Source organism: Trachemys scripta, chromosome 15 (assembly GCF_013100865.1).
Source record: "Trachemys scripta elegans isolate TJP31775 chromosome 15, CAS_Tse_1.0, whole genome shotgun sequence".
NCBI classification, from domain to species: domain Eukaryota; kingdom Metazoa; phylum Chordata; order Testudines; family Emydidae; genus Trachemys; species Trachemys scripta.
In genome coordinates this window covers 28747365-28773189 of record NC_048312.1, presented here as the reverse complement: position 1 = coordinate 28773189, position 25825 = coordinate 28747365, and the positions used below count along the sequence as shown (strand labels likewise).

Here is a 25825-nt window from a genome sequence, read left to right as displayed (position 1 = left end):
CTTGGGAAAGTCGCCTGCTCCAGAGTGAGGGCTGGTCCCCACTTAGTCCGGACTTCGGACTAAGGTACGCAAATTCAGCTACGTTAATAACGTAGCTGAATTCGAAGTACCTTAGTCCGAACTTACTGCGGTCCAGACGCGGCCGGAAGTCTCCCCCTGTCGACGCCGCGTACTCCTCTCGGCGAGCTGGAGTACCGGCGCCGACTGTGAGCACTTCCGGGATCGATCCGGGATCGATTTATCGCGTCTTAACCAGACGCGATAAATCGATCCCAGAACATCGATGGCGTGCCGCCGGACCAGCCGGTAAGTGAAGACTAGGCCTGAGAGGCAGCAGCACTCTCTGAACATGAGGGTGATCTTCGAGCCAAGTAGAGCCTCGGTACCAGATCAGGCTGCATAACCTGTTCAATCAGGTGCTGCTTGAGACAAAGGTCCCTCACCACCTGAGTCCACTTCTTGAACAACCTACAGAATGACCACACTTTTTAAGGTGGGTCTTGCCAAGACAAAGCAGGCACAGTGTGTGGGGGTCGCTCTTGGGGATCACCCCTCCATATGAGGGACCACAACGAGGGCATCAATGGGGAACAATATCAACTAACTATACAATAAACTAAGCAAAGACTAAATGCAAGGTTGTGCATACAAAGCTCTGATTCCAGCTACAGGTGGTAAGAAAGAACCGAGAGGGGTCAGAGCGGTGCCACCTCATATAGCCAGGGGAGGGGCCACAGTCATGAGCATCACCCCTCTACAGTTACTGCTATACAAAACCCTCCAGCTCCAGCGCGCTGGCATGCACACACCTGAGTGGAATACATGCATCTATGCGAAGAACTGCCAGCTCTACAGAACTCCTTTATCCCTTAGATTTTCTTTCCATGGACTTTACCTATCAGTTCTGAGTTTGTTAAGAGTCTGCTTTTTTGACGTCCTTATTCTGCTTCTCTCACTCCTTCCCCTTTCCTTAGAATTATGAAATCTATAATTTCATGATCATTTTCACGCAAACTGACTTCAACCTCCATATTTACAACCAATTCCTCTTGGTCAGAATTAAGTCTAAAATGGCTGTCCTCCTGGCTACTTCCTCCATCTTCCAAAGGGGTCCCGTCCCCCCCCCGCATTCGGTGCAAGAGCCTCATGGCCCTTAGAGACAGAGTACAGGATCTTGAGACCAGAGTGGCTGAACTGGAGGAACTAAGGGAGACAGAAAGATACACAGACAAGATGTTCTGGAACAACGCAGAACAATCCAACCCACAGTCTGATAGCGTCTGTGCTGTTGAGGAGGATGAAAGTCTCAGGGAAGGAGGAACATCATGCAGCAGCAGAGGGAATTGATCCCATAGTTGGGATCATCCTTCCAGATGATGTCATGGTATCCTCTCACACTGAGGATTTCTCTCCAGGGGAGGGAACACCTCTTATTAGGAAGAGGCAAGTAAATTAATCAGAGAATCATAGGACTAGAAGTTACTTCAAGAGGTCATCCAGTCCAGTCCCCTGCTCTCAAGGTAAATCTAAGTATTATCTAGACCACCCCTGAAAGGTGTATGTCTAACCTGCTCTTAAATGATGTAGATTTCACAACCTCCCTCCGCAATTTATTCCAGTGTTTATCTACCCTAACAGTTAGGAAGTTTTTCCTAATGTCCAACCTAAACTGCTCTTGCTGCAATTTAATAATGTTGCTTCTTGTCCTATCCTGAGATTAAGGAGAACAACTTTTCTCCCTCCTCCTTGTACCAACCTTTTATGTACTTAGTTTTATGAAAACTGTTATGTCCCCTCTCAGTCTTCTCTTCTCCAGACTAAACAAACCCAATTTTTTCAATCTTTCTGCATAGGTCATGTTTTCTAGACCTTTAATCATTTTTGTTGCTCTTCTCTGGACTTTCTCCAATTTGTCCACATCTTTCCTGAAATGTGGCACCCACAACTGAACACAATGCCCCATTTGAGTCCTATTCAGTGCAGAGTGGAAGAATTACGTCTTGTGTCTTGTTTACAATACTCCTGCTAATACATCCCAGAACGAGGTTTGCTTTTTTTGCAACACAGTGTTACACTGTTGACTCATATTTAGCTTGTGATCCACTATGACCCCCAGATCCCTTTCCCCAGTACTCCTTCCTAGGCAGTCATTGCCCATTTTCTATGTGTAAAGCTGATTGTTCCTCCCTAAGTGGAGAACTTTGCATTTGTTCTTATTAAACTTCATCCTATTCACTTCACACCATTTCTCCAGTTTGTCCAAATTTTAAGCCTATCCTCCAAAGCACCTGCAATTCCTCCCAGCTTGGTATCATCCGCAAACTTTACAAGTGTAGTCTCTAAGCCATTATCTAAATCACGGATGAAGATATTGAACAGAACCGGATCCAGAACGGATCCCTACGAGACCGCACTTGATAAGCCCTTCCAGCTTGACTGTGAACCATAGATAACTACTCTCTGGGAACAGTTTCCCACCAGTCATGCACCCACCTTATAATAGCTCCATCTAGGGTGTATTTTCCTAGTTTTTTTATTAGAAAGTCACGGGAGACAGTATCAAAAGCAGTACTAAAGTCAGATAGACCACATCTACCACTTCCCCTGTATCCACAAGGTTCATTACCCTGTCAAAGAAAGCTATCAGGTTGGTTTGACACAATTTGTTCTTGACAAACCCATGCTGATTGTTATTTATCGCCTTACTATCTTCTAATTGATTAATTATTTGCTCCATTATCTTTCCGGGTACAGAAGCTAAGCTGACTGGTCTGTAATTCACCGGGTTGTCCTTATTTCCCTTTTTAAAGATTGGCGCTATATTTGTCCGTTTCCAGTCCTCTTGAATCTCTCCGGTCTCCCATGATTTCTCAAAGATAATCACTAATGGCTCAGATATGATCTCAGTCAGCTCCTTGAGTATTCTAGGATGCATTTCATCAGGCCCCGGTGACCTGAAGACATTTAACTAGTCTAAGTAATTTTTAACTTGCTTTTTTCCTATTTTAGCCTTTGATCCTACCTCATTTTCACTGGCATTCACTATGTTCAATGTCTAATTGCTACTAACCATTTTGGTGAAAACTGAAATAAAGACGACATTAAGCATTTCTGCCATTTTCAGTTGTTCCCCCACCCCACTCATTGAGTAATGGGCCTACCCTGTCCTTGGTCTTCCTCTTTCTTCTAATGTATTTGTAGAATGTTTTCTTGTTACCATTTATGTCTCTAGCTACTTTAATCTCCTTTTGTGCTTTGGCCTTTCTAATTCTATCCCTACATACTTGTGTTATTTGTTTATAGTCATCCTTTGTAAATTGACCTAGTTTCCACTTTTTTTTTTTTTTTTTTTTGAGTTTCAGATCATTGACAATCTCCTGGTTAAGCCAGGGTGCTCTGTTGCCATACTTCCTATTTTCCCTATGCAGTGGGATAGTTTGTTCTTGTGCCCTTAATGTTTCTTTGAAAAACTGCCAACTCTCTTGAATCGTTTTCCCCCTTACACTTGCTTCCCATGGGATCTTACCTACCAACTCCCTGAGTTTGCTAAACTCTGCCTTCTTGAAAACCATTATCTTTATTGTGCTGGTTTCCCTCCTACCATTCCTTAGGATCATGAACTCTACCATTTCATGATCACTTTAATCTAAGCTTTCAAATTCTCAACCTGTTCTTCCCTATTTGTCAAAATGAAATCTACAACAGTCTCCCCTGGTAGCTTTCTCCACCTTCTGAAATAAAAAATTGTTTCCAATACATTCCAAGAACTTGTTGGATAATCTGTGCCCTCTGTGTTATTTTCTCAACAGATGTCTGGGTAGTTGAAGTTCCCAATAACCTACAAGTCCTGTTCTTTGGACGATTTTGTTAGTTGTTTAAAAAAAGCCTCATCCACCTCTTCTTCCTGGTTAGGTGGTCTACAGTAGACTCCTACCATGACATCACCCTTGTTTTTTACTCCTTTTATCTTTACCCAGAGACTTTCAATAAGTCTGTCTCCTATTTCCATCTCAACCTCAGTCCAAGAGTATACATTTTAATATATAAGGCAACACCTCCTCCCTTTTTTCTCCTGCCTGTCCTTCCTGAGCAAACTGTACCCTTCTATACCAACAGTCCATTCATGCATATTATCCCACCAAGTCTCTGATGCCAACTACGTCACAGTTGTGTTTATTAACTAAAGTGCCGCCTTCTTATTCCCCATACTTCTCGCATTACTATACAGACATCTAAGATACTGATTTGATTTCACCCCCCCATGCTCTCTTGTCTCTCCCTTATAAGGGCTATAATGGCCCATGCTCCCCCCAGATTCCGAACCTTCTCCCAGGTCTCCATGTTTTTGACTTGGATTGGGGGGGATTAGATTATTAGAAATACAGATAGTTGGGTATGTGATGTCCAGGAGAACCACATGGTGAACTGCCTGCCAGGTGAAAAGGTTGCAAACCTCTCAAGACATCTAGACAGACTTATGTGCAGTGCTGGGGAGGCTCATGGTACAGGTAGGTACCAATGACATATGGAAAGTCTAGGAGGCCAAATTTAGGCTGCTAGGTAAGAGATTAAAATCCAGGACTGCCATGGTAGCATTTTCCAAAATTCTTCCAGTTCCATGGATAAATTGTCCTGTTCTGTTCGTTCCTCCTGATGCATCTAGCACCAGCCACTGTCAGAAGACAGGACTCAATATGGCCATTCTTATGTTCTTAAATAAAAAGTTGTCCCCAATACACTCCAAGAACTTATTGGATATTTTGTGTTTTGGAGTGTTACCTTTTCAACAGATGTCAGGATAAAGTTCCCCATTACTACCATGTCTTGAGTTTTGGATATTTGTTATTTGTTTTAGAAATGCCTCATCTATGTCCTCCTCCTGATTTGGTGGTCTACAGTAGACCCCTACCATAACATCACCTATTTTTTTTCCCCCACAGTCTGACTTCATGGATTTGGAAGTTGATGTCTGAGTAGGTTTAAAATGAGGAAAAAACAACTTTGCCCAGACATCATATAAAGTTAAAACTGCTGTACCTAAAAAGACCACCACCACACACTTAGTGTTTCTAGACACTCCGCCTATTTTCATTTCCACATGATGTAATTTTCATAATACCCCAGGTGGGAATTTCCCAACCATACCAAACTGGTTATTGTTGTCTGAAACAAAGTTGTGATATGGCAAAGAACATGACCTTCACTCCTCTGTATGCCCTGAAAGGGAACTGAACTCCATCGGTTCCAAGGAGGATTTTCTGAAGCCTTGGCCTTTTCCTTGACCTTAATGAGAGCAGAGGTAGGCAAACGCTGATCACTATTGAAAATCTTGCTCTATGACTTCAAATTAGACACTGTCGCTTGATTTTTATGGCTTCTACATGGTCTTATACATGACAAACACACCCAGCAAGCTACCAGGGATATAACGGGACCACAGGGGCCTTGTGGCTGAACGTGGCCCCCCCTAAGTCATGGCTCCTACCTGGGCTTGTAGAGGCAACAGGAAAGTCGCTTGGTTTGCACTTTGTGTCCGTGGATGAAGATCCTCATTCTGGGATCAATATAAAGGACAGCAGCATAGGCACGGAAGGAGCGACGCTCTGGCTTCCTGCAAGAGGAATGAGCTTACAGAAACCAGATAGTCCAATCAAACCCAAGCAGTGCCCTCCACTCCACATACCAGAGAAGACAGCCCATCCTATCCAACCCTGAGCAGCACCCCAACACTCTCCCCATACCAAGTCATAAGTCCCTCCCTTCCCCAATCTATTCCTGACCAATATCCATGGTCCAGGAAGCACTGCACAGACTCCCATGCCAATTCATCTGCCAAGCAATGTCCCACAACCCCTTACTCAAGCCGAGATCTTGTCTTAATCCATCTTTCTTCCACACTGAGCACCTTCATTGAGGAGACAACTCCCTTGCATGTAATCAGTCCACAAATACCACCGCATACTCCCTTCAGCGAAGAACCTTCTCCTCTATCTGTCCCAATGCTTCCAGGTTCCCATACATCAAAATGAAGACCCCATCTTTTCATATGCCCTGTCCCCTACTCTGCTTTCCAAAGCAGAAAATTCCCCATCTCGGTTCCCAAGCACCTCCTACACTGTCTTCCCTTGAGCACAGGACTCACTGTGGCAAATGAAGTTATGAGGCTCCACCAATCTTTCACCAGAGACAGAATTTTCATATACTTGAAAACAGGGTGAGGTCAGGATGAATCAGCATGGCACTGTGAGGTAGCTGAGGCAGTTAGAAAAGGCTTCAGCAGGCTTTGGAGGTGGGCTTCTGTGGGAGATGGGCAATCTAGGGAGGGTGCATGCAGCCTGTTTGAGTAAAGGCCAAGGTTTGAGCCGCAGCTGGAGATTTTTAGTTTGGATCTATTTGGTTGGTTTAGGACAAGTTTATTTTCTTGCTATAAACCAGCTTGCAAGGTGGACAAAACTTCCTAGCTTGCTCGTGTCTGCATTCCACCATGATGAGCCACCCTGAGCACTGCCCCCGGCTCCCCTTCACAGAGGAAGCCTTTGCCCATCCATATCAGTCTCCCCTTTACTGAGTAAAGGATCCTGTGTGTGTCTGACCAGTGCCCCAGGCTCCCCTACACTGAACAGAGGGTTCCCATCCCAAAAAGGCCCTACACCCAGTCCGTTGAACAGAGATCCCAACATTCAAATCCAGTCCTATTGCCCCCTCACCTTGGTTAGGCAGCTAGCATCACCAGAACTCCATGTCTGGTCACAATGTGGATGTAGCCACCCAACTCAACAGTTTGAGAGGGAGGCCTAGAGATTTGCCTTCCATCCCAGTAATCCCTTCTTTCAAATGATTATAAACTTACTCTATACCCCAGGTCTCTCCCTCCCCCCATCTGAATTAATCAAGTATCAGTGCCACGTTTGCTAATGTGCTATTGTCCTCTTTGGCCATCCAGAACACAAGAAGAACTTCCATGAGCTGTTAAGTGCATCAACGTCAGGGAGCAGGAGGTAAATTCCCTCTAAGCTGCGTAGCCACACAGCAGCCTATTAAGTGCCACGCAGGCGCTCAGGACTGCCACACAGAGAGATGCCTTTCCACCAGCCCCGGACCTGCCGTGGCCGGGGCAGAGGCACCCCTCCCCCAACCCAGCCCTGGCCAGGGGAGAGAGGCCCGTGCCCTAACCTGCCATAGCTAGGGGTGAGAAGCGCTCCTCCCCCAGCCCGTCCACGGCACCTCTCCTCCCCCCAGCCCAGGTGCTGCTGCGGGGAGAGAGAGCTGATGGGAGCCCTCTCTCCCCGCTGTAGCCCCAGGGCCAGCCTGCACCCCAAACTCCTCATCCCTGGCCCCACCCCAGAGCCCACACTCCCAGCCGGAGCCCTCACCCTCCTGCACACCAACCCTCTGCTCCAGCTCTGAGCCCCCTCCTACACTCCGAACCCCTCAGCCTCACCCCCATCACATGAATTTTGTTAGGTGAACCAATATGAAGCTCATGTGTCACACATCAGCTCCATATTGGTACACCTCTACCTCGATATAACGCTGCCCTCAGGAGCCAAAAATATCTTACCACGTTATAGGTGAAGCCGCGTTATATCAAACTTGCTTTGATCCACCGGAGTGCGCAGCCCCGCTCCCCCTGGAGCGCTGCTTTACTGCGTTGTATCTAAATTTGTGTTCTATCAGATCACGTTATATCAGGGTAGAGGTGTACACATAAAATTCATTCCACACATGCGTGGGAAAAATTAGAGGGAACACTGAACAGGAGAGCCAAGGAACTTCTGAAATCCCAACCTGATGCACTCCAGAATGCAGAATTCTCATCAACTCACCTGCCTGAACAGAACATATCAGCCTACAAACACCACAAACCATTCACAGGGACAACCCCAGCACCTGTTGCACTTACGTTCCTTCAGGGGGGGTTTCTGCCATCTGGATATCTCGGGGGTCGGAGGTCACATCCAGCTCTGGCTCCCCATTATCCATCAGTTTGAGATTAAAGATAATCACTAAGGTCCCTGAGTAGGTGACAAACTTGAGGTTAGCTCCATCTAATGCCATCCAAATGCCTTCTCCTGTTTCCATCTCCAATTGCCCCATGCCCAGCATCAGCTGACACTTACCCTTCTCCCCAGGGATTTTCTTAAACTGCTCCATCACCTCTTGCTCTGACTTGAAGGGGGAATACTTGTAAATGAGCTCAGTTTCAATTGCAAATTTTTCCATATTATCGGTCATGGGCTCCTGGGTACGTGTGTTCCAGGTGGGCAGTGGGACAATCACCTGTGGAAAGGATTGGATGGGGATTAAGATGAAGCACCAACACTTTCTCTTAATAAAAAAAACACTTCACTGGCTCCCATGCTTGGGTTAAGTTATTTCTTCTGATGGCCTCTACATACAACATTGATCCCCTTCCTACCCCCTCCAATAACAGCTGAGTATTAATTCAGTGCCCACCACCCAAAAACCCTTGTTTCCCATCCCCTCGGATTTACCTTTTTATACAGTTTATTTTCTCAAACCAAGATATTTTACCCCAAGTACATTGTAAACCACAAGAAAAATCAACTTCAGAACAGGTTCTTTTCCTCTTAGATGAGGTACAGAAAATAACAGAAAGCTCATCTTAGCAAATACCTAGCATTATATTTTAGAGTGACAAAGGGCATGCAAACCTCATCGATCCCTTCTTCCTCGTGAAATGTGCGTGACAGGAAGAGGCAGGTCATAGTGGTGTCTTTCTTAGTGAACAGGATAAAATCCTTCCCAATCCGCATGGAACCCCTGGAGGCAGATTTTAGAGTGTGTGGAAAGTCAGTCTGAAAAAAATCAACACTTTCTACTACAAGTCCTGGGCTACCAGGGTCCCTTCCCCCAAACTATATTTTTTTTAATTAATTTTGAAATGCCAAACATGAGATAATATTCGAATATCTCAAAATGGTTTAAGAGAAACATCTTGTCATGCTGTACAAACAAAAATTCAAAATCACTCATGCTCTAAATAACCTTATTCACCCCACACAGATGACAATCCAGAAAAGAACATATTTTCGTAGGATTAGATCAGAGGTGGGCAAACTGTGGCCCGTGGGCCACATCCAGCCCACGAGACCCTCCTGTCCGGCCCTTGAGCTCCCAGCCAGGGAGGCTAGCCCCGGGCCCCTTCCCTGCTGTCCCCCTCCCCTGCAGACTCAGCTCACCATGCCGCCAGCACTCTGGGCGGCAAGTTCCTGCTGGGCAGTATGGCTGCGAGAGCTGCCAGCCTGCTCTGGTGCTCTAGACTGTGTGGCTGGCTCCGGCCGGGCAGCGTGGCTGCCAGTCCTGGTGCTCTGAGCAGCATGTTAAGGGGGCAGGGAGTAGGGGGGTTGAATAAGGGGCAGGAGGTTTCATGGGACAGGGAGCAGTTCGATGGGGCGGGGGGTCCCGGGAGGGGGCGGTCAGGGGATAGGGAACAGGGGGGGTTGGAGAGGCGTGGGAGTCCCGGAGGGCCTGAGGGGGGGGCTGTGTGTGTGTGTGGATAGGGATCGGGGCAGTCAGAGGACTGGGGGGCGGTCCCGGGGGCAGTCAGGGGGTGGGGGGTCCCGGGAGGGGGCAGATAGGGGACAAGGAGCAGGGGGGTTGGAGGTTCTGAGGGGGGCAGTCAGGGGGCAGGAAGTGGGAGGGGCAGATAGGGGACAAGGAGCAGGGGGTTGGGGGTTCTGGGGGGGGCAGTCAGGGGGCGGGAAGTGGGAGGGGGCGGATGGCGGTGGGGACCAGGCTGCTTGCGGAGGCACAGCCTTCCCTACCCGGCCCTCCATATAGTTTCAGAACCCCAATGTGGCTCTCAGGCAAAGAAGTTTGCCCACCCCTGGATTAGATGGAGGCCTCTGGGCTTGTTCCCCAAAACATCCAGCACCAGTTATAGCCAAAGGTAGGATCGTCTAGCTCCGCAGAAAACCTGCTCCAGACTCAGCTGGATACATATACGGTGCAAGGCCAAATGGGCATCACTTCCTCCAGCCACATGGGGAGCCGCAGCAGCAGCTAGAAGAGCTCACAGGGCACAAACTAGGGAATCACTACAACCTTCAGAGCTTCTTGCCAATAGTGGCCAGCACTAGCTCCAGGCCACTGGACCCAGTGGCCTCTCGAACAGCCCTGTCCAACCTTACCCTCCCTGTCCATTATGCTTCTCTCTCTCCTTTCCCATTTCTACACCTCTGCCAGTTTCCTTCTCCCCCACTCTTCCCACCATTCCCATCCCCTCAAGCGCTCCCCCAATAAAGGACAATGGAAGTTACTTACCTGTAACTGGAGGTTCTTTGGGTACGCATGCACATCATGCGCCCAAGTCTGGAGATTTTTAGTAAGCAGTGTCCCGTGGTCCACACATGCACAATTGCTCTCTTTGTGCTCTGAACCAAGGGTAGAAGGGAAAGTGTGGAATGATGATGCTCCAGTTCCTCCTCTTACCATGAATCCAGTCATGATACACAACAGAGGGGACGGACGACAGGCAGTGGAATACAGATAGGGACCACACATCTTGAAGAACCTCCAGTTACAGGTAAGTAACCTCCATTTCTTCTTTGAGAGATGGCCCCTATGTGCATACATAGGAGATTAGCAAACAGGAGGTTGGTGCAAGGATGCAGATGGTATGGATATCTGCAGTACTGCCATTCCCACAGCTGTATCTGCAGCAGATGTTTGGCCCAATGCATAATGTTTTGTGAAGGTACGGACAGAGCTCCAGGTAGCCACCCTACACATATCTAATAGAGGTATGTCTTGTAGAGATGCTGTAGAGGTTGCCTGCGCTCTAATGGAGTGGATTCTCATGCCCTCCCAGGGTTGGAGGGAGGATACCTGCTAGTTAGTAGAGAAGGATGCTGCTGCCTGAGCTCCATTCAGAGAGCGTCTCTGGGTGGATAATGCTTGACCCTTGATCACTTTGCTGAGGCAATAAATAGTCTATGTGTTTTCTTAATTGCTTTTGTTCTCTGCAGATAGAATGCCAGTACCCCATTGGACATCTAGAGAGTGAAGCCTTCTCTCCTCATCAGAAGCATGAGGTTTTGGGGGGGGAAATAGCGGTAAGTGGATGGTTTGATTTATGTGAAACTCAGGAATTACACTAGGGATGAATTTTGGTGGAGGCAAAGACAGACCTTTTTATGAAAAATGGTATATAATGGATCTTCCATAAGGGCTTCCAGCTCGCTCACTGTTCTGGCTGATGTGATGGCAACTAGAAAGGCAACTGTCATCAACGGGTGGGACATGGAACAAGTGGCCATTGGTTCAAAAGGAAATGTGGTAAGGATCAGATTAAGATCCCTTTGTAGTGTTGGTTTAACCACTGGTGGGAAAATTCTAATTAGTTCCCTCAGGATTCTAAATCTCGTTGGATGAGTGAAGATAGTATGGCCTTCAATCAGAGGATGAAAGGCGCTCACTGCTGCAAGGTAGATTGAATTCCAGTAGGTTGATGATATGCATCCTGGCTTTTCAAGGGGTCCAGGTGCCTTGTGCAATGCGATTGTTCATGTGGGCTCCCCAACCTAAGAGGGAAGCATCCGTGACGATCGTCGCCTCGCGTGAGGGCGTGAGAAAAAGAACCCTCACAAACTTTTTCTGGGTTTGCCCACCAGGCAGGAGAAGCCATCGCCTTGGCCAGGATTGTTATTCTGGCACTGTCGTCTGGGGAGTAGACAGACCGAAGTGGAGGTGGAGCCTGGCAAATGGTGTTACGTGGGTGCATGAGGCCACGATGCCTAGAAGGGAAGGGCAGACCCTGACTGGAGTCTGAGGTTTGCTGCAGACCTATTTTATCAAAATTGCTCATGGTGTGGAATCTCTCCATTAGGAGAGGTAGGCTCTTGCTGTAGTCAAGTCCAAAATAATTTCTATGAAATCTGTGGTCCTTCTGGAAATCAAAGTTGACTTTTTTCGCTGATACAGATTCCCAGGAGAGATAATAGGCAGACTAGGAATGAGGTTGCTGACTGGACCTCCATGCTGGATCTGGAAAGACAGTAAAGCTGTTTCTTCTCATCCAGGTCGCCACCATTGAAAAAGACTTTTGTCAAGACCCCAGGTGCCATAACTAGTCTGAACAGGAGGACTCTGAATTGGTAATGGTCTTTGTGGAGGAGCCGCTCACATGCAGAGAAGGTGGGGAAACCAGAATTGGCAAAGTCAGAATAGGATTATCAGAATAACCGTGGCACTCTCCCGCCTGATCTTGCAGATGACATGCGGCAGCAGCACTAGCAGGGGAAAGGCATAATTGATCTGATGTGACCAGTGGATGACGAGGGCATTGCCTTGGAAATGGGTGCGAGATCCCCTCTGGAGCAGTATGTGATGATCTGCTATTGCTGTAGGAAGCAAAGAGATCCCTGGTCGGAGTCTCCCACTGGTTGAAAACATCGCTGACCTATGGTGTCATGCCATCCATGGTCAGTCATGAATTTCCTGCTGAGAGCGCCAACAATCACGTTCTGAGTCTCTGGAATATAGGCTTCCGACAACAAGATCTTGCAGTCAAGGCATCAATTGCACAACTAGAGCACTTCTGCACAAAGCGCCAGTGACCAGATGCCCGTTTGTTGATATAATAAACGACAGCGTTATTGTCCAACATAATGAGAATATGATGGGAGCAATGCATGACACACCCTCTGTACCGCTCAAAGCTCCAGAATGTTGATATGCACTCTGGATTCCCAAGTGGTCCAAGTCCCCTGGGTCATGTGCTCACTCACATGGGCACCCCATCTGCGAAATGATGTGTCTATGATGAACTTCATGTCCAGGAAGGATGGAAGGTCCCAGCCTGGATCCGATTGCAGCCTCATGACAACCTCTATGAGGTGCTTCTTGAGGCGGAGAGCCCAGTCTTCCCAGGTACAGTTTGGGAAGGACAAGAGGACACTGCACCTGGATCAAATGTGGGCTTCTCCCAAGCAGTACAGGGCAGCGTTGCTCATCAATGATCGAGAATGAACGTGGACAGGAGGTGCAGATCTTGAACCCCGATGTCATCAGCATAATCCAGGCATGGATGCTGGGGAGTGGGGAACTGGAGAAATGGAGTCCCCAAGTCTCTTAATTCCTGAAAACTAACACTAAAACTGAAACTACTGAAAAAACAACCACCAAAACTATGTACAATTCTAAAAACAGGTGGTGGTGGTGGTTTTTTTTAAAGTGCATCAGAGAAAGATGAGAGGACACCAGCAGCTTTGACTTGGATCATGTGGTGGTGAGAAAACTGAGGGCGCAGTCAGTCTGCCCCGTCCTTTGTTGCCCGAGACAAAACCATGAGATGAAGCAAGGGCACATGTGCGGACCAACAGACACTACTACTTTTAAATTCTCAGGTTCCGGATGCATAAGCCTCAGTGGAATCCAATAGGGACCATCATTCAAAACTCCGCTCCTGTAGGTGGAATGAAGTAGCACTTCTCAACCCTTTTTGGGAAGGGAGTGCATGAGGCAGGAGTGTGCCACACTACTCTGCCCTCACTGACTGGGAGGGTCACTTGACCGGGACTCGAGGGTTGTAAGATGTTTAATAGTCTATGCTGAGGCTCTTGGAACCTCCTTGAGCTGGATCTGCAGCTCAGATGCCACTCTTTGTGAGAGTTCATGATATTGCCTGTGATCATCAGGCAGAGATGGTGAAGACGGGGTGACTACTTCATTTGGCAAGGACGATGAAATGGCCGCCGAAACTCCTGAATCTGGCACAACTTCCTCCTCTTCACACACTGATGAAGCCGGTTGGCGTCAGCTAGGAGAAGGTATATAAGGTTCATGCACAGATCTGGGGTGCCTAGATTAAGGGTCCCAGGGCCTCCAGTAATACCAGTATGAGGAGTGAACCAGTTGGAGCCAACCCCATGGCACTGTGAAGTCATATCTTGGCAGAGACAGGACCCAGATCTACTGGAGCTTCTGGCCAGATTCATCTCCCTATGCAAGGGTAGAGGTTCATCTGGAGCCTCTGACTCATCAGATCAGAAGATAGGTTCCTAATTGAGAAGCAGAACCATTGTTATGGACGGATGAGTACTCAGATTCATGGATGGTAGAGATCACCCCAGTGTACTCGAGGTGGTTTCTTCCAAGTGTGATGTTATATCTAAATAAGGTTGGAGCTAAGAGGAGAAGGGATTGAGGACAGGGAGAGCAAAAATGTCCTCCAGGGAGACACAGGTCTCAGGGTGCTAGGTGTATGGGTGGTTGGGCCACCAGAGCTAAGACTTCCCTGGTTATAATGGACATTGGAGTCTGATCTGGATGTTGAAGGTAATGGAACGCCTGTCCTTTGGTTTATACATCAGCACCACGACTGGTACCAATGGATCCATATTCCTGCGCACCACATTCTCCTGTAGAGGCAACTTACCTGGACCTACGTCCTTATCATCCATACGCAAGGACTCGCCTGACTTGGACAGAACCAGGGATGGATCTTTTCAGAGCATCTGTCCCGATGCTTGTGACAGTGCCCCTTACTCTAATTCATTCTCTGGGCTTGGAAGTTGTAGTCTCAGCTCCTGAGCTCGTGTTCGGAGGAGCACTGCCCATTTATTGAGATCAGTGTGCAGAGGGGGCTCCTTGGCCCAGATCGAACTGGGGTCTCATGGCTTTTTCAGTCTGAGCTCTCAACCCCAAGTCTGAGGAGGGAAGGAGTGGCAGATGCTGTAATTAGCAGACGTGAACCTCACCGAGGCAGTAAAGGCAGTGCTGGTGTTAGTCACTCACTGAAAAGAAGCAGGGGCAGGAAACAGAAACAGTTCTTAAACCCCAGGACACAAGGCATAGTCCCTTGCCTTCCAGAGAGAATTTTCCCAAGGCAGGGAACAAATATTGAAAATACTAAAATACTAAATAACTATTTACAATATATAATTACAGATTAAAGAAAATGATAGAAGCAGCTGTAGACCCAGAAGATTCTGACTCAGGCCACGTGATAGTAAAAAGGAACTGGAGCAGGGTTGGTCCACACTGTCCATTGTACTCTTGGTTCAGAACATGAGGAGAGTAACTGCACATGTGTGAACCAATGGACACTTTTTACTAAAAGTCTCTGGACTCGGACGCATGGTGCACTTGTGTACCCATATGTGTTATACACATAGGGACCATCACTTGAAGAAAACTAGAATTTCTATCACTTGTCTTTGCATTAGAAAACTGTTCAAATGAGAAGCAGCGTGGTCCAGCAGATGTTGCACTGGACCGGACTCAAGACACCTGGCTTTTATACCCAGTTCTGCCAATGACCTATGCATAACCCTGGGTGAGTCGCTTCTTTTTGTGCACTCCCCACCCTTTGTCCATCTTGTTTATTTAGACTGTGAGCTCTTCAGGGCATGGACTGTCGGCTTTTGTTTGTACAGTGTCTTGGGGTAGGTCTACACTTACCTCCGGGTCCGGCGGTAAGCAATCCATCTTCTGGGATCGATTTATCGCGTCTTGTCTAGACGCAATAAATCGATCCCGGAAGTGCTCGTCGTCGACACCGTTACTCCAGCTTGGCGAGAGGAGTACGCAGCATCGACGGGGGAGCCTGCCTGCCGCATCTGGACCCGCGGTAAGTTCGAACTAAGGTACTTCGAATTCAGCTACATTATTAATGTAGCTGAATTTGCGTACCTTAGTTCGAAATGGGGGGTTAGTGTGGACCAGGCCTAACACAATGGGATTCTGATCCTGGTTGGGGCCTCTAGGAACTACTGTAATACAGAAACCCATTAATCTAAATTCTGTGTCGGACATTTCCCCCTGTCCAATTGTCCAAATTCACAGACTTCAAAAGAGGAAAAAAGTGGAAAAATTAGTGGTCCAGGCCACGCTTTTCAGAGGCGATTTGTGATTTTAGATACTCAGCTGACACCTACAATTGAGACACCCAATAGTCACTTTTAAAGTCTTGGTGCCCCCAAAATAAGCTTTCATTTTGGTATGTTACTCCTGGGGGAATTTCATCTGTCCCGCATAATTTTGTTTTTTCCTTGCATAAAATATATTCTGCCCAAGAAATGCTGCAGTTCCGCCTTTTGCTCACCAGAGGCTGCTGTATCGCCAGAACAACCAGCCACATGGACACAGCCAGCTGTTCTGGAGCCACAGCGGCTTCTAGTGTGCAAAAGGCAGAACTGCAGCACTTCTGGGGCAGAATGTATTTTCTGTGGGGAAAAAAATGTCTATGACTTCCCCCAGGAATAGAAGTTCATCACAGCACCCTGCCCGCGGAGCCAGGTTACGACAGAGTACAACAAGGCTGTTGGGGGGAGGTGTCACAGACTGGGATTCAGAATGGCTAGTGTGGGGGACTAGTGGGCTAGTGCAGCATGGGCTCAGGAGCTTGTGGGGTGACAGTGTTGAGCCTGGGGAGGGAGGCTGCAGGAACACTTGGGGATGGGGGAGGAGGCTGCAGAGACCCATGGGGATAGGGGGGTGCGGGGACAGGGGCAGATACGTCTGACTGAATGGGAAAGGCTAGAGCTTAGCCAGGGTCTGCATGGGGGAGGCTTCCCAACTCTCTAACAATCCTTTCCCCCTCATCCCCCCCAAAAAACAACACTTTCTCCCAACCACACCCAATACCCTCCAGCTTCACTCCCAGGCTCCTACTCTCTCCCTCAGCTCCTGTTACCCCTGATACCCCCAAGTCTTTAAACTGCTTCTGACAAGTGCAGGAAATACAGTTCTGTATTGTAATTTAAATGAATTACTCAAAGTTCTGTATTAATATTATTTGTAAAAAAAAATTTTCCAACATTTTTTTTTGGTCTGTATTATTAGACATATTTGTTGACAGATATTTTGAAATAAATGACCAAAATAATTGAAACTGGCTTTATTATACCGTGTTATTTAAACAACTAAAATATGCAGAAGTTTTAATTTTTTGGCGCAGAATTCTCCCAGGAGTAGTATGTGCCCCAAACCAAAAGAGCAAATTCTGAGCAAATCGGAACTTCATTCCCAATAAAGATTCACAATCATCCTAAAAGATTCTTTAGGAATCCAGTACTGGTAGCCACGTTGTATCTACAGGATTCATGTTTAGAGGTCACCGTAGCCTCCTATTTGCAAATGGTCATTCAAGCCTCTAGTCTCAGTATCATTATGATATTGGCATGGAGTGTAAGTTATTGTGATGTCATAGGACTAGGACCAGCTTCATTGCCTGAGGAAGAGTTACAAGGAAAGAGAGACAGACGTACACAAAGTGTATCCAAAGCTAACAAGTAAAGCCACCCATAAATCCCTTAAAGGTTGGTAGCTTTTTAAATGCGACTTTAAGTGTTTCCTTTTTATAGAAGTATATAAAGCTCAACATTTGCTGGCCCGCTATCAGCCAAACCCCAAGATCTCAGAAGGCTGGCTTCTGTTATACCTACGATTTCAAGCCGTTCCCATACTGCCCAATTTGAGTTGATTCTGGTGATCGTTTGGATGATTTACCAAACTGAATCACACTTGCGGCATCACCTGGAATGACAGACAGAAAAAGTGAGATCTACTTATGAAGTATGTAAAAAATATTTTTTAATATATCTATACACACACACACACACACACACACACACACACACACACCTACTCCAATATAACGCTGTCCTTGGGAGCCAAAAAATCTTACCGCGTTATAGGTGAAACCGCATTATATCGAACTTGCTTTGATCTGCCGGAATGCACAGCCCCGCCCCCCGGAGCACTGCTTTACCGCGTTATATCCGAATTCATGTTATATTGGGTCACGTTATATCGGGGTAGAGGTGTGTATACACACACACACACACACGTATTTTACAAGATTATCGTGATTACATTATACAGTGGCAGATTACATTACACAGTCCAAACAATGAAGGCCAGAAAAAAGGTTGGTTATGGGTGTGATTTTTTTGAAAAGATATTTTTATACCAGCAAAAGGAATAATATAGATGCAATCATAATGGCAAAAAGTACCTTTGCGAGTAACGCTTACTTCATTCGGGGCAATGGTATAAACTATTTTGCTAGTTGAAGATGCATTTACTTTAGAATGGTTTGCTCATATAGTTATACCAGCAAACCTTTTCTAGCATAGACTACACCCTGGACCCTTCAGAATTCTACAAAGATACTGACCCTCTCTCACAAAATAGGGAAATCCTTCTTCTGCTCTTAGGTCCAAAACAATTCCAAATACCTTCAGGTTAAAAGTACCCAGCAGGATAACTATAGCACAGATTCTGCTGCAAACATTATTCAATAATGTCAAAATTTTGTAAAATACAAAAACATAATACTGCACATAAGTCCATGCACCCAATTCCAAGTCCTTCTTCCATGAAGCAATGATCATCATTTTAACAAAATAGTACTAACCAACCAGCGGTATGCTGATAAAACAATTGTAAATTCACTGGCAGGTTTCTAGAGCATGGTATTAAAGCAGAATCTTTCCAATATGTAAACACAATTGTAAGATTTAATACTCTTTATTAGCATTGGACACATGGTGCAATCACAATGGAAAGGATGTGATGTGATAACAGAGAATATGGCTATTCTGAGGTTGTAGGGTTTTGAGACTATTTTTTTATTTGCCTTCCACCACATTAATTCAGGTCTTCCATTATATGCGAGATGGGAAGCCAGTATTTGAAACTGCAAGTGAAGTGTTAAGCTTCTGTAAATCTAAGGGATAATGGCTCAGCAAATGATTCTTTTGAGATAACAATCCCAATAAATTCTTTAGCCCTGGTCTACACTGTGGGGGGGAAAAAAATCGATCTAAGTTACGCAACTTGAGCTACGTGAATAACATAGCTGAAGTCGACGTACTTAGATCGACTTACTGTGGTGTCTTCACCGCAGTGAGTAGACTGCTGCCACTCCCCCGTCTACTCTGCCTGCGCCTCTCGTGGCGCAGGAGAACAGGAGTCGACGGGAGAGGGCTCAGGGGTTGATTTATCGCGTCAACGCGATAAACCGATCCCCGCTGGATTGATCGCTGCCTGCCGATCCGGCGGGTAGTGTACACATACCCTTAGTGAGATAAGAGGTGGTTACTTACCTGTAACAGGAGATTTTTCGAGATGTGTGGTCCTTATGTGTATTCCAAACATGAGTGTGCATGTGTGCCATACACCAGAGACAGAAGATTTTTATATCAGTATCCATTGGCCCACACGTGCGCTGTACGTAGCCTTGTGCCACAGGCGAGGTTATATGAGGCTGTGTGGGACAACACCCCATCGCTGTCACCCTCTCACCACCGAGCAACGTGGACCACAACAGAGGGGAAGGAGGGTGAGTATTGGAATACAAATACATCTTGAAGAACCTTCAGTTACAGATAAGTAACCTCCTCCTCTTCTTTTCCGAGTGATGGTCTCTATATGTATTCCAAACGCAGGTGAGTACCAAGCAGTGATTAGTGCAGAGAAGGTTGCGAGGATGCAAGAGGTATCGCAGACCGAAGGACAGCACAACCCATGGCTGCATCAACTACTGCCCCCTGGGCTATAGCATAGCGGGTCATGAAGGTATGGACAAGACGCCATGTCACTGCCCAGCAGATGTTATGCCAGGATACATCTGCCAAGGAGGAGGAAGTGACTGCCTATGCCTGTGTCGAGTGTGCCATAATCCAGCCGGGCGACATGGCATTAGGGAGCTCGCAGCATGCACAGATGCAGGCCAAGACCCACTTCAAAACACATTGGGAGGAGAGGGCCTGACCTCGGGATCTGTCTGCAAACATGTGGAGAAGCACGGAAGTCACAGGTCCTGTCAAGGTAGAAGGTGAGGGTGCGACGAACATCGAGTGAGTGCAGGTTCTGTCTTCCAGATTGGCATGTGGCTTAGAATGTAAGACCGGGAGGTAAATCGACTGGTTGATGTAGAAGTCTGAAACCACCTTCGGGAGAAATTTGGGATGAAGGCATAAGGAGACCTTGTCCTTATGGAAGGCTGTATATAGTGGGTTGGCCATCATGGCGGCCAATTCGCTGATCCACTGAGCAGAAGTGATAGCCATGAGAAAAATGACCCTTATGGAGAAGTGGGAAAGGGAGCACATGGCCAGGAACTCAAAGTGCAGGAGAGGGAGGGGGTGTCTAGTGAGGTGGAAAGGACAAAGTTGAGGTCCCAGGAGGATTCAGGCATGATCACCAGTGGGAAGGTGTTCAGCAGCCCCTTCAGGAAGCGTGTAGTGGTGTGATGGTTAAAAATTGAGCATCCATCCACGGGGGGGCGAGGGGGGGGGGTAGATACTGAGTGCTGCCAGGTGGACCAGGACAGAACTAAGGGAAAGGCCTGAGGTCTTAGGTTCAAGGGGGTAGGCCAGGACAATAGGGATGGAGACAGCGTCCAGGGAAAGTTTATGGCGCCGAGCTCAGAAGATGAAACAGACCCATTTCACTGTATAACACGCTCTGGTGGAGGCCCACCTGCTGTGAGTAAGGATGAGGCACACTGGTGCCAAGCAGGTGTTATCTATGCACAAGCCCCATCCAAGAACCAGGCTATGAGACGAAGAGGGCCAGGATTGGGGTGGTGAACAGTGCCCCGGTCCGTGAGGTCCAGGATCAGGCAGAGGTGGGGGAGATGCCGCAGAAAGCCGGAGGAGGTCGGGAAACCACAACTGACCAGGCCAGAATGGAGCGATCAGCAGTACTGTGGCTTGTGTCCTAGCAGACTTTCTGTAGCACCTCGGGAAAGAGGGAAATGGGGCAGGAGGCATAGGGGAGTTCGCCACCCCAAGGCGGGAGGAGAGCACCACCTTGGGAGCTGGGCTCCATGGCCCCCCAGCAACAGTAGAGGGGGAACTTGTGATTGTCACATATGGCAAAAAGATCCCGGCAAGGGGTATCCCAGGCATGGAGAGCGAATGGAGAGTGGGGTTGTGGAGTTCCCACTTGCGACTGAGGTATCAGTGCCAGCGCCAGCGGAGCACATTGGCCATGGAGTTCTGCATGCCCAGGAGATATACTGCGTGCTGCGTGACATGATGGCAGATGCACCAGTTCCAGAGGTGGATGGATTCTGTACAAAGAGACAGAGGCTTGGTGCTCTCATGCCTGTTTATGTAAGCCACCACTGTGGTATTGTCAGAGAGAATTTGAACTGGCACAGATGAGCAGCAGGAACATGCGGCAAACCAAGCGGACTGCTCGGAGCTGGAAGACATTGATGTACTGGTGGGCCTCGTGCCGAGTTCAAAACTCCTGGGCAACGTGCTCACTCAGATGAACGCCCCAACCGGTGAGGGAGACATCTGTGGTCAAGGTGACAGTTGGGACAGGTGTGGCGAAGGGGGTGCTGAAGAGCACCTTGGAGAGTCGATCCACCAGAGCAGGGAGGCCCAAAGTGAGCACAGAACAAGCAGTGTGTCATCGAAGTGGGTGGCATGGGCCAGGCAACTGACAGGAGCCACAGCTGTAGACAGCACACATGAATTGAGTATACAGCGTTACGTAGGTGCACTGTGGTGCGGGGGTTGTGGTGAAGGTCCACCACTACAGCCATCAAGGTGGTGAAGCAGTCTCCCAGGAGAAAGGCCCGAGCAGCCATGGAATGGAGGTGGGCACCAAGGAAGTGGATTGTGTGTCAGGATGAGCACTGATTTCATTGATGCAGACACAGAGTGGCGAGGAGAGAGTGAACACTGTGAATGGCAGATGTTAGCTTGGTGCAGGAAGGCATGACGAGAAGCTAGTTGTCCAAATACAGGAGCATGGAGTATCCCAGATGCCGGAGATGTGCTGCCACTACTGCAAACACTTTTGTGAAGACTATGGGGGTTGTCACAATGTCGAAGGGAAGGACCCTGAACTGGTAGTGGTTAGTGCCCACACAGAAGTGAAGAAACTTGTGGTGGGCCAGGTGGATGTCGATATGGAAGTATGCATCTTTCATGTTGAGAGCTGTGAACCAGACTCCCCACAGAAGGTAGGGAATAATGAAGGCGAGCATGACCATATAGAACTTGGTCTTGCAGCTGATGGTGTTGAGAATGCGGACATCAAGTATAGGGCGGAGCCCTCCGCCCTTCTTCGGGATGAGAAATATGGAGAGTAGAAATCCTAGCCGATGAAGGGGTCGAGCACCGGTTCTATCGCACCTTTAGTGAGCAGGGCATCCGCTTCGTTTTGTAGGAGGGCATGGTGGGAGATATCCCCCATGGGAGTCCAGAGGAGTGGAGAGGTGAGAAACTTGATAGAGTAACCATGCCATACGATTCCCAGCACCCAACGGTCCATGGTGATCTTGCCCCTTTTGTGGGCAAAAGAGGAAAGACAGCCCCAAAGGTGACTGGGGAGAGGGGAGGACCGAGGATGGTGATATGCAGGGGACTCTCAGCTCTCAACTTGTGCATCAAAACTGGGCTTTGGGTAGTTGATGAGGTGAGGAGGAAGAGGTGGCTGTGGCAGGGGCCGAGGCCCAGGACCATTGAGATCAATGTCGTCAAGGTGGGTCATCCTCACAGTGGAGACAGCAGTCTGGTATGGCACACAGGACCAGGGCCGGGAGGGTTGTCATTGCTGTCTCCACTGGGGTGCTGGGATGTAAATGCCTAGAGACCAAAGCATCACCCTCGAGTCCTTCAAGAAGTTAAGGGACTTGACAACGACTGATGAGACCAGCTTGTCTTCGTCAAAGGGGAGGCCCTGAATGGTGGTCTTGACCTCCCATTAGAAGCCAGAGGATGGCAGCCACGACTCCCAATGCATGACTACGCTGGTCGCAAGGGAGCAGGATGGGTCTGCAACATCGACCACCTCTTGGTGGCTCATCTGGTCGGTTAGATGATCTTCTTCCACAAGAGCCTGGAAGCCTTGCCGTTTGTCCAATGGCAAGTCATCCAGGAACTCTGCTAGCTTGGCATAATTGTTAAAGTCATACTTTGCTAGCAAAGCCTGGTAATTGGCCATGTGAAACTGCAACACCGCGGAAAAGTAGAGCTTCCGGCCCAGAAGTCTGGCTGCCCTGTGTGCTGGCCATGTGTATGCTGCCTTGAGCGTTCGGTCGCCATGTGAACCACCAGGGAAGCAGGTGGGTGGTGTGGGTGCGAGAAAAGAAAGTCTGTTTCCTTAGCGGGAACAAAGTATTAGTGATCTGCCCATTTGGCCATGGGGGCACAGGAGGCAGGCATATGCCAGACCGTCCACGCTGGCCGCAGGACAGCATCATTGATGGGCAACATAGTGCAAGCCGGTCCTTGGGATTGGAAGATACCCAGCAACTGGTGGTGGTAGCGGTCTGGACCTCGTCCAGGGGTATGGCCAAGTCACTAGCAACCCTCTGCAGCAGCTCCTGGTACTACTTATGATTGTCAGGTGAGAGGGTGGGGGGGGGGAAATCAGGGTATCATCCAGCAAGAAGGCGGGGATAGTAAGGACTGTTGGCTCCACTTCTGAGTCTGAGCTGTCTGGGTCTGGCACAGGGGCCCGGATCGAAGGGTGGGTGGCCTGAGGTGAATAAAGCCAGTGATAAGGGTCGCAGGATGGCCAATACTGCCAAAAGGTCGGGTCCTCATGGTATGGTGGACCCAAGGGTAGCAGTACCAAGGCGTCAGCGGGGGGGGGGGGGGGGGAGGGGAGCATACCCGGACACATGCAGCAGCCGTGCCTGAGAGTCTGAGCTGTGCTGGGACACAGGAAAGAAGGACAGGTTTTCCCCAGAGAGGACTTCAGAGTTGGAGGAGACACCCACTATCGGGGAAGCTGTTGGTATGGACAGTCTGCAGCCAAGGGCCATCAAGGTCTATTCCCCAGTAGGAACAATGCATCTGCTGGAGAGGGGGGGTTCCAGTCCCTGAGCAGCAGAAAAGATGGATAGGGCAGATCCATGTGTGCCACCAGGAAGAGGGCATAAATACTACCAGGCATCCAGGGCATGTCTCGAATATCATCAGCACAGCATGGTAGCATCCGCGGTATGGAGTGCAGAGACAGCTGTTGCACTGGCAGTGTGCACGCTGGAGAACGGTGCTGGTGTCCAGCCAGTGCATTCGATGCTGTTACTGCCACCTCCCGCTTCTTTTTAGCTTTGCCCTCAGAATGAGGAAAACTAAGGTGGTGTCTGCACATAGTATCTCACCCGACCGGGCGCTGCTCGGGGAGGGAACACTGAGCTTGGCAACTGTCTGTGACGGGGCTTGCTACGATGCCCATGAGAGCGTTTGCAACTCACACTGGGACTTCTCCGGCACCAGCTGCACCTTTGGATCTGAGGTGCAAGAAGTGCTAGGGGGGGCTCACCACTGGTGAAGGGCATTGCACTGTCAGAACTGACAGTTCCTGGTCAGACTAGGCATGCATCCAGGGAGCCTCTTCCAGGAGGAAATTATGGAGGCGGAATAGGTGAGCCCCACAGGTCCACAGTAGAAAGGAGTGGCAGATTTTGCAATGGGCAGCTAGATGAGCTTCCCCGAGGCAATAAAGGCAATAGTGGTACTCATGTCTCATGGAGAATGAGCGAGGGCACGACTCTCAGTTCTTGAACTCCGGAACGTGGGACATAGTCCCCCGGAGAAGCAGGGGGAGAGCCTGGCCCCAGACTGGGCGAAGGTTAAGACTAACTACACTAGTTATAATAAAAAAGAAAGAGAATGCTAACTATGTACAACAGACAAGCATTCTTGCAGGCAAGCTGCAAGTATGGAGTAACAAGGATTCCAACTCCAACCATGCAGTGGTAAGAGAGAGCATCGTCCCGCACAGTCTCATATAACCTTGCCTGCACCATGAGGCTATGTACAGCACACATGAGGGCCAACCGACACAGCTGAAAAAATCTTCCAGCTCCAGCGTACATGTGCACCCGCGTTTGGAATACATATATAGGGACCATCACTCGAAGAACACTTATCACAAAGAATCTATTGGGGAGAAACTGAATCTACAAATTCAAAGACAATGTGAAATTCCTTAGTTCAGACAAGAAGATTGGAATGCAGGGGGATCAATATGACTGGCTCTATAGGTCTAAAGAAGAACAGGAGTACTTGTGGCACCTTAGAGACTAACAAATTTATTAGAGCATAAGCTTTCGTGGACTACAGCCCACTTCTTCGGATGCATATAGAATGGAACATACAATGAGGAGATATATATACACACACATACAGAGAGCATAAACAGGTGGGAGTTGTCTTACCAACTCTGAGAGGCCAATTAATTAAGAGAAAAAAAAAAAAACTTTTGAAGTGATAATCAAGCTAGCCGAGTACAGACAGTGTGATAAGAAGTGTGAGAGTACTTACAAGGGGAGATAGAGTCAACGTTTGTAATGGCTCAGCCATTGGCTTGATTATCACTTCAAAAGTTTTTTTTTTTTTCTCTTAATTAATTGGCCTCTCAGAGTTGGTAAGACAACTCCCACCTGTTTATGCTCTCTGTATGTGTGTGTATATATATCTCCTCATTGTATGTTCCATTCTATATGCATCCGAAGAAGTGGGCTGTAGTCCACGAAAGCTTATGCTCTAATAAATTTGTTAGTCTCTAAGGTGCCACAAGTACTCCTGTTCTTCTTTTTGCGGATACAGACTAACACGGCTGCTACTCTGAAACTTGTCTATAGGTCTAATTACTCATGGAAATTCCATCTTGTGTCAAGTCAAACTAAATAGGTGAGGACACTTCAGAGCAGCTTTTAAGAGCTGCAGCGATCCATCTCTTCTGGGAGAGGGGGCTAAAGAGTGCCTTCATCTCCCTGCCCCTAACAACCTGCCAGGAACCCTGAAATTTCTAAATCTGTGTCCAAAGAAAACAGACTGAGGCTTTATTGTGATAGTAGCAGTAGAGACCCCATCTA

The 25825-nt window shown here is 48.1% G+C and overlaps 1 protein-coding gene across 1 annotated transcript in view; it reads right to left on the bottom strand.

Annotated features, from left to right (window-relative positions):
- The window catches only part of MORC2 (MORC family CW-type zinc finger 2), a gene marked incomplete in the record, with an annotated part of 92981 nt that overhangs the window by 45927 nt on the left and 21229 nt on the right, over positions 1 to 25825 (bottom strand). The window contains 5 exon segments of the mRNA XM_034791492.1: positions 5486 to 5611; positions 7904 to 8015; positions 8121 to 8280; positions 8676 to 8784; positions 17412 to 17502. Of these exon segments, the coding sequence (XP_034647383.1) occupies positions 5486 to 5611; positions 7904 to 8015; positions 8121 to 8280; positions 8676 to 8784; positions 17412 to 17502 (598 nt within the window).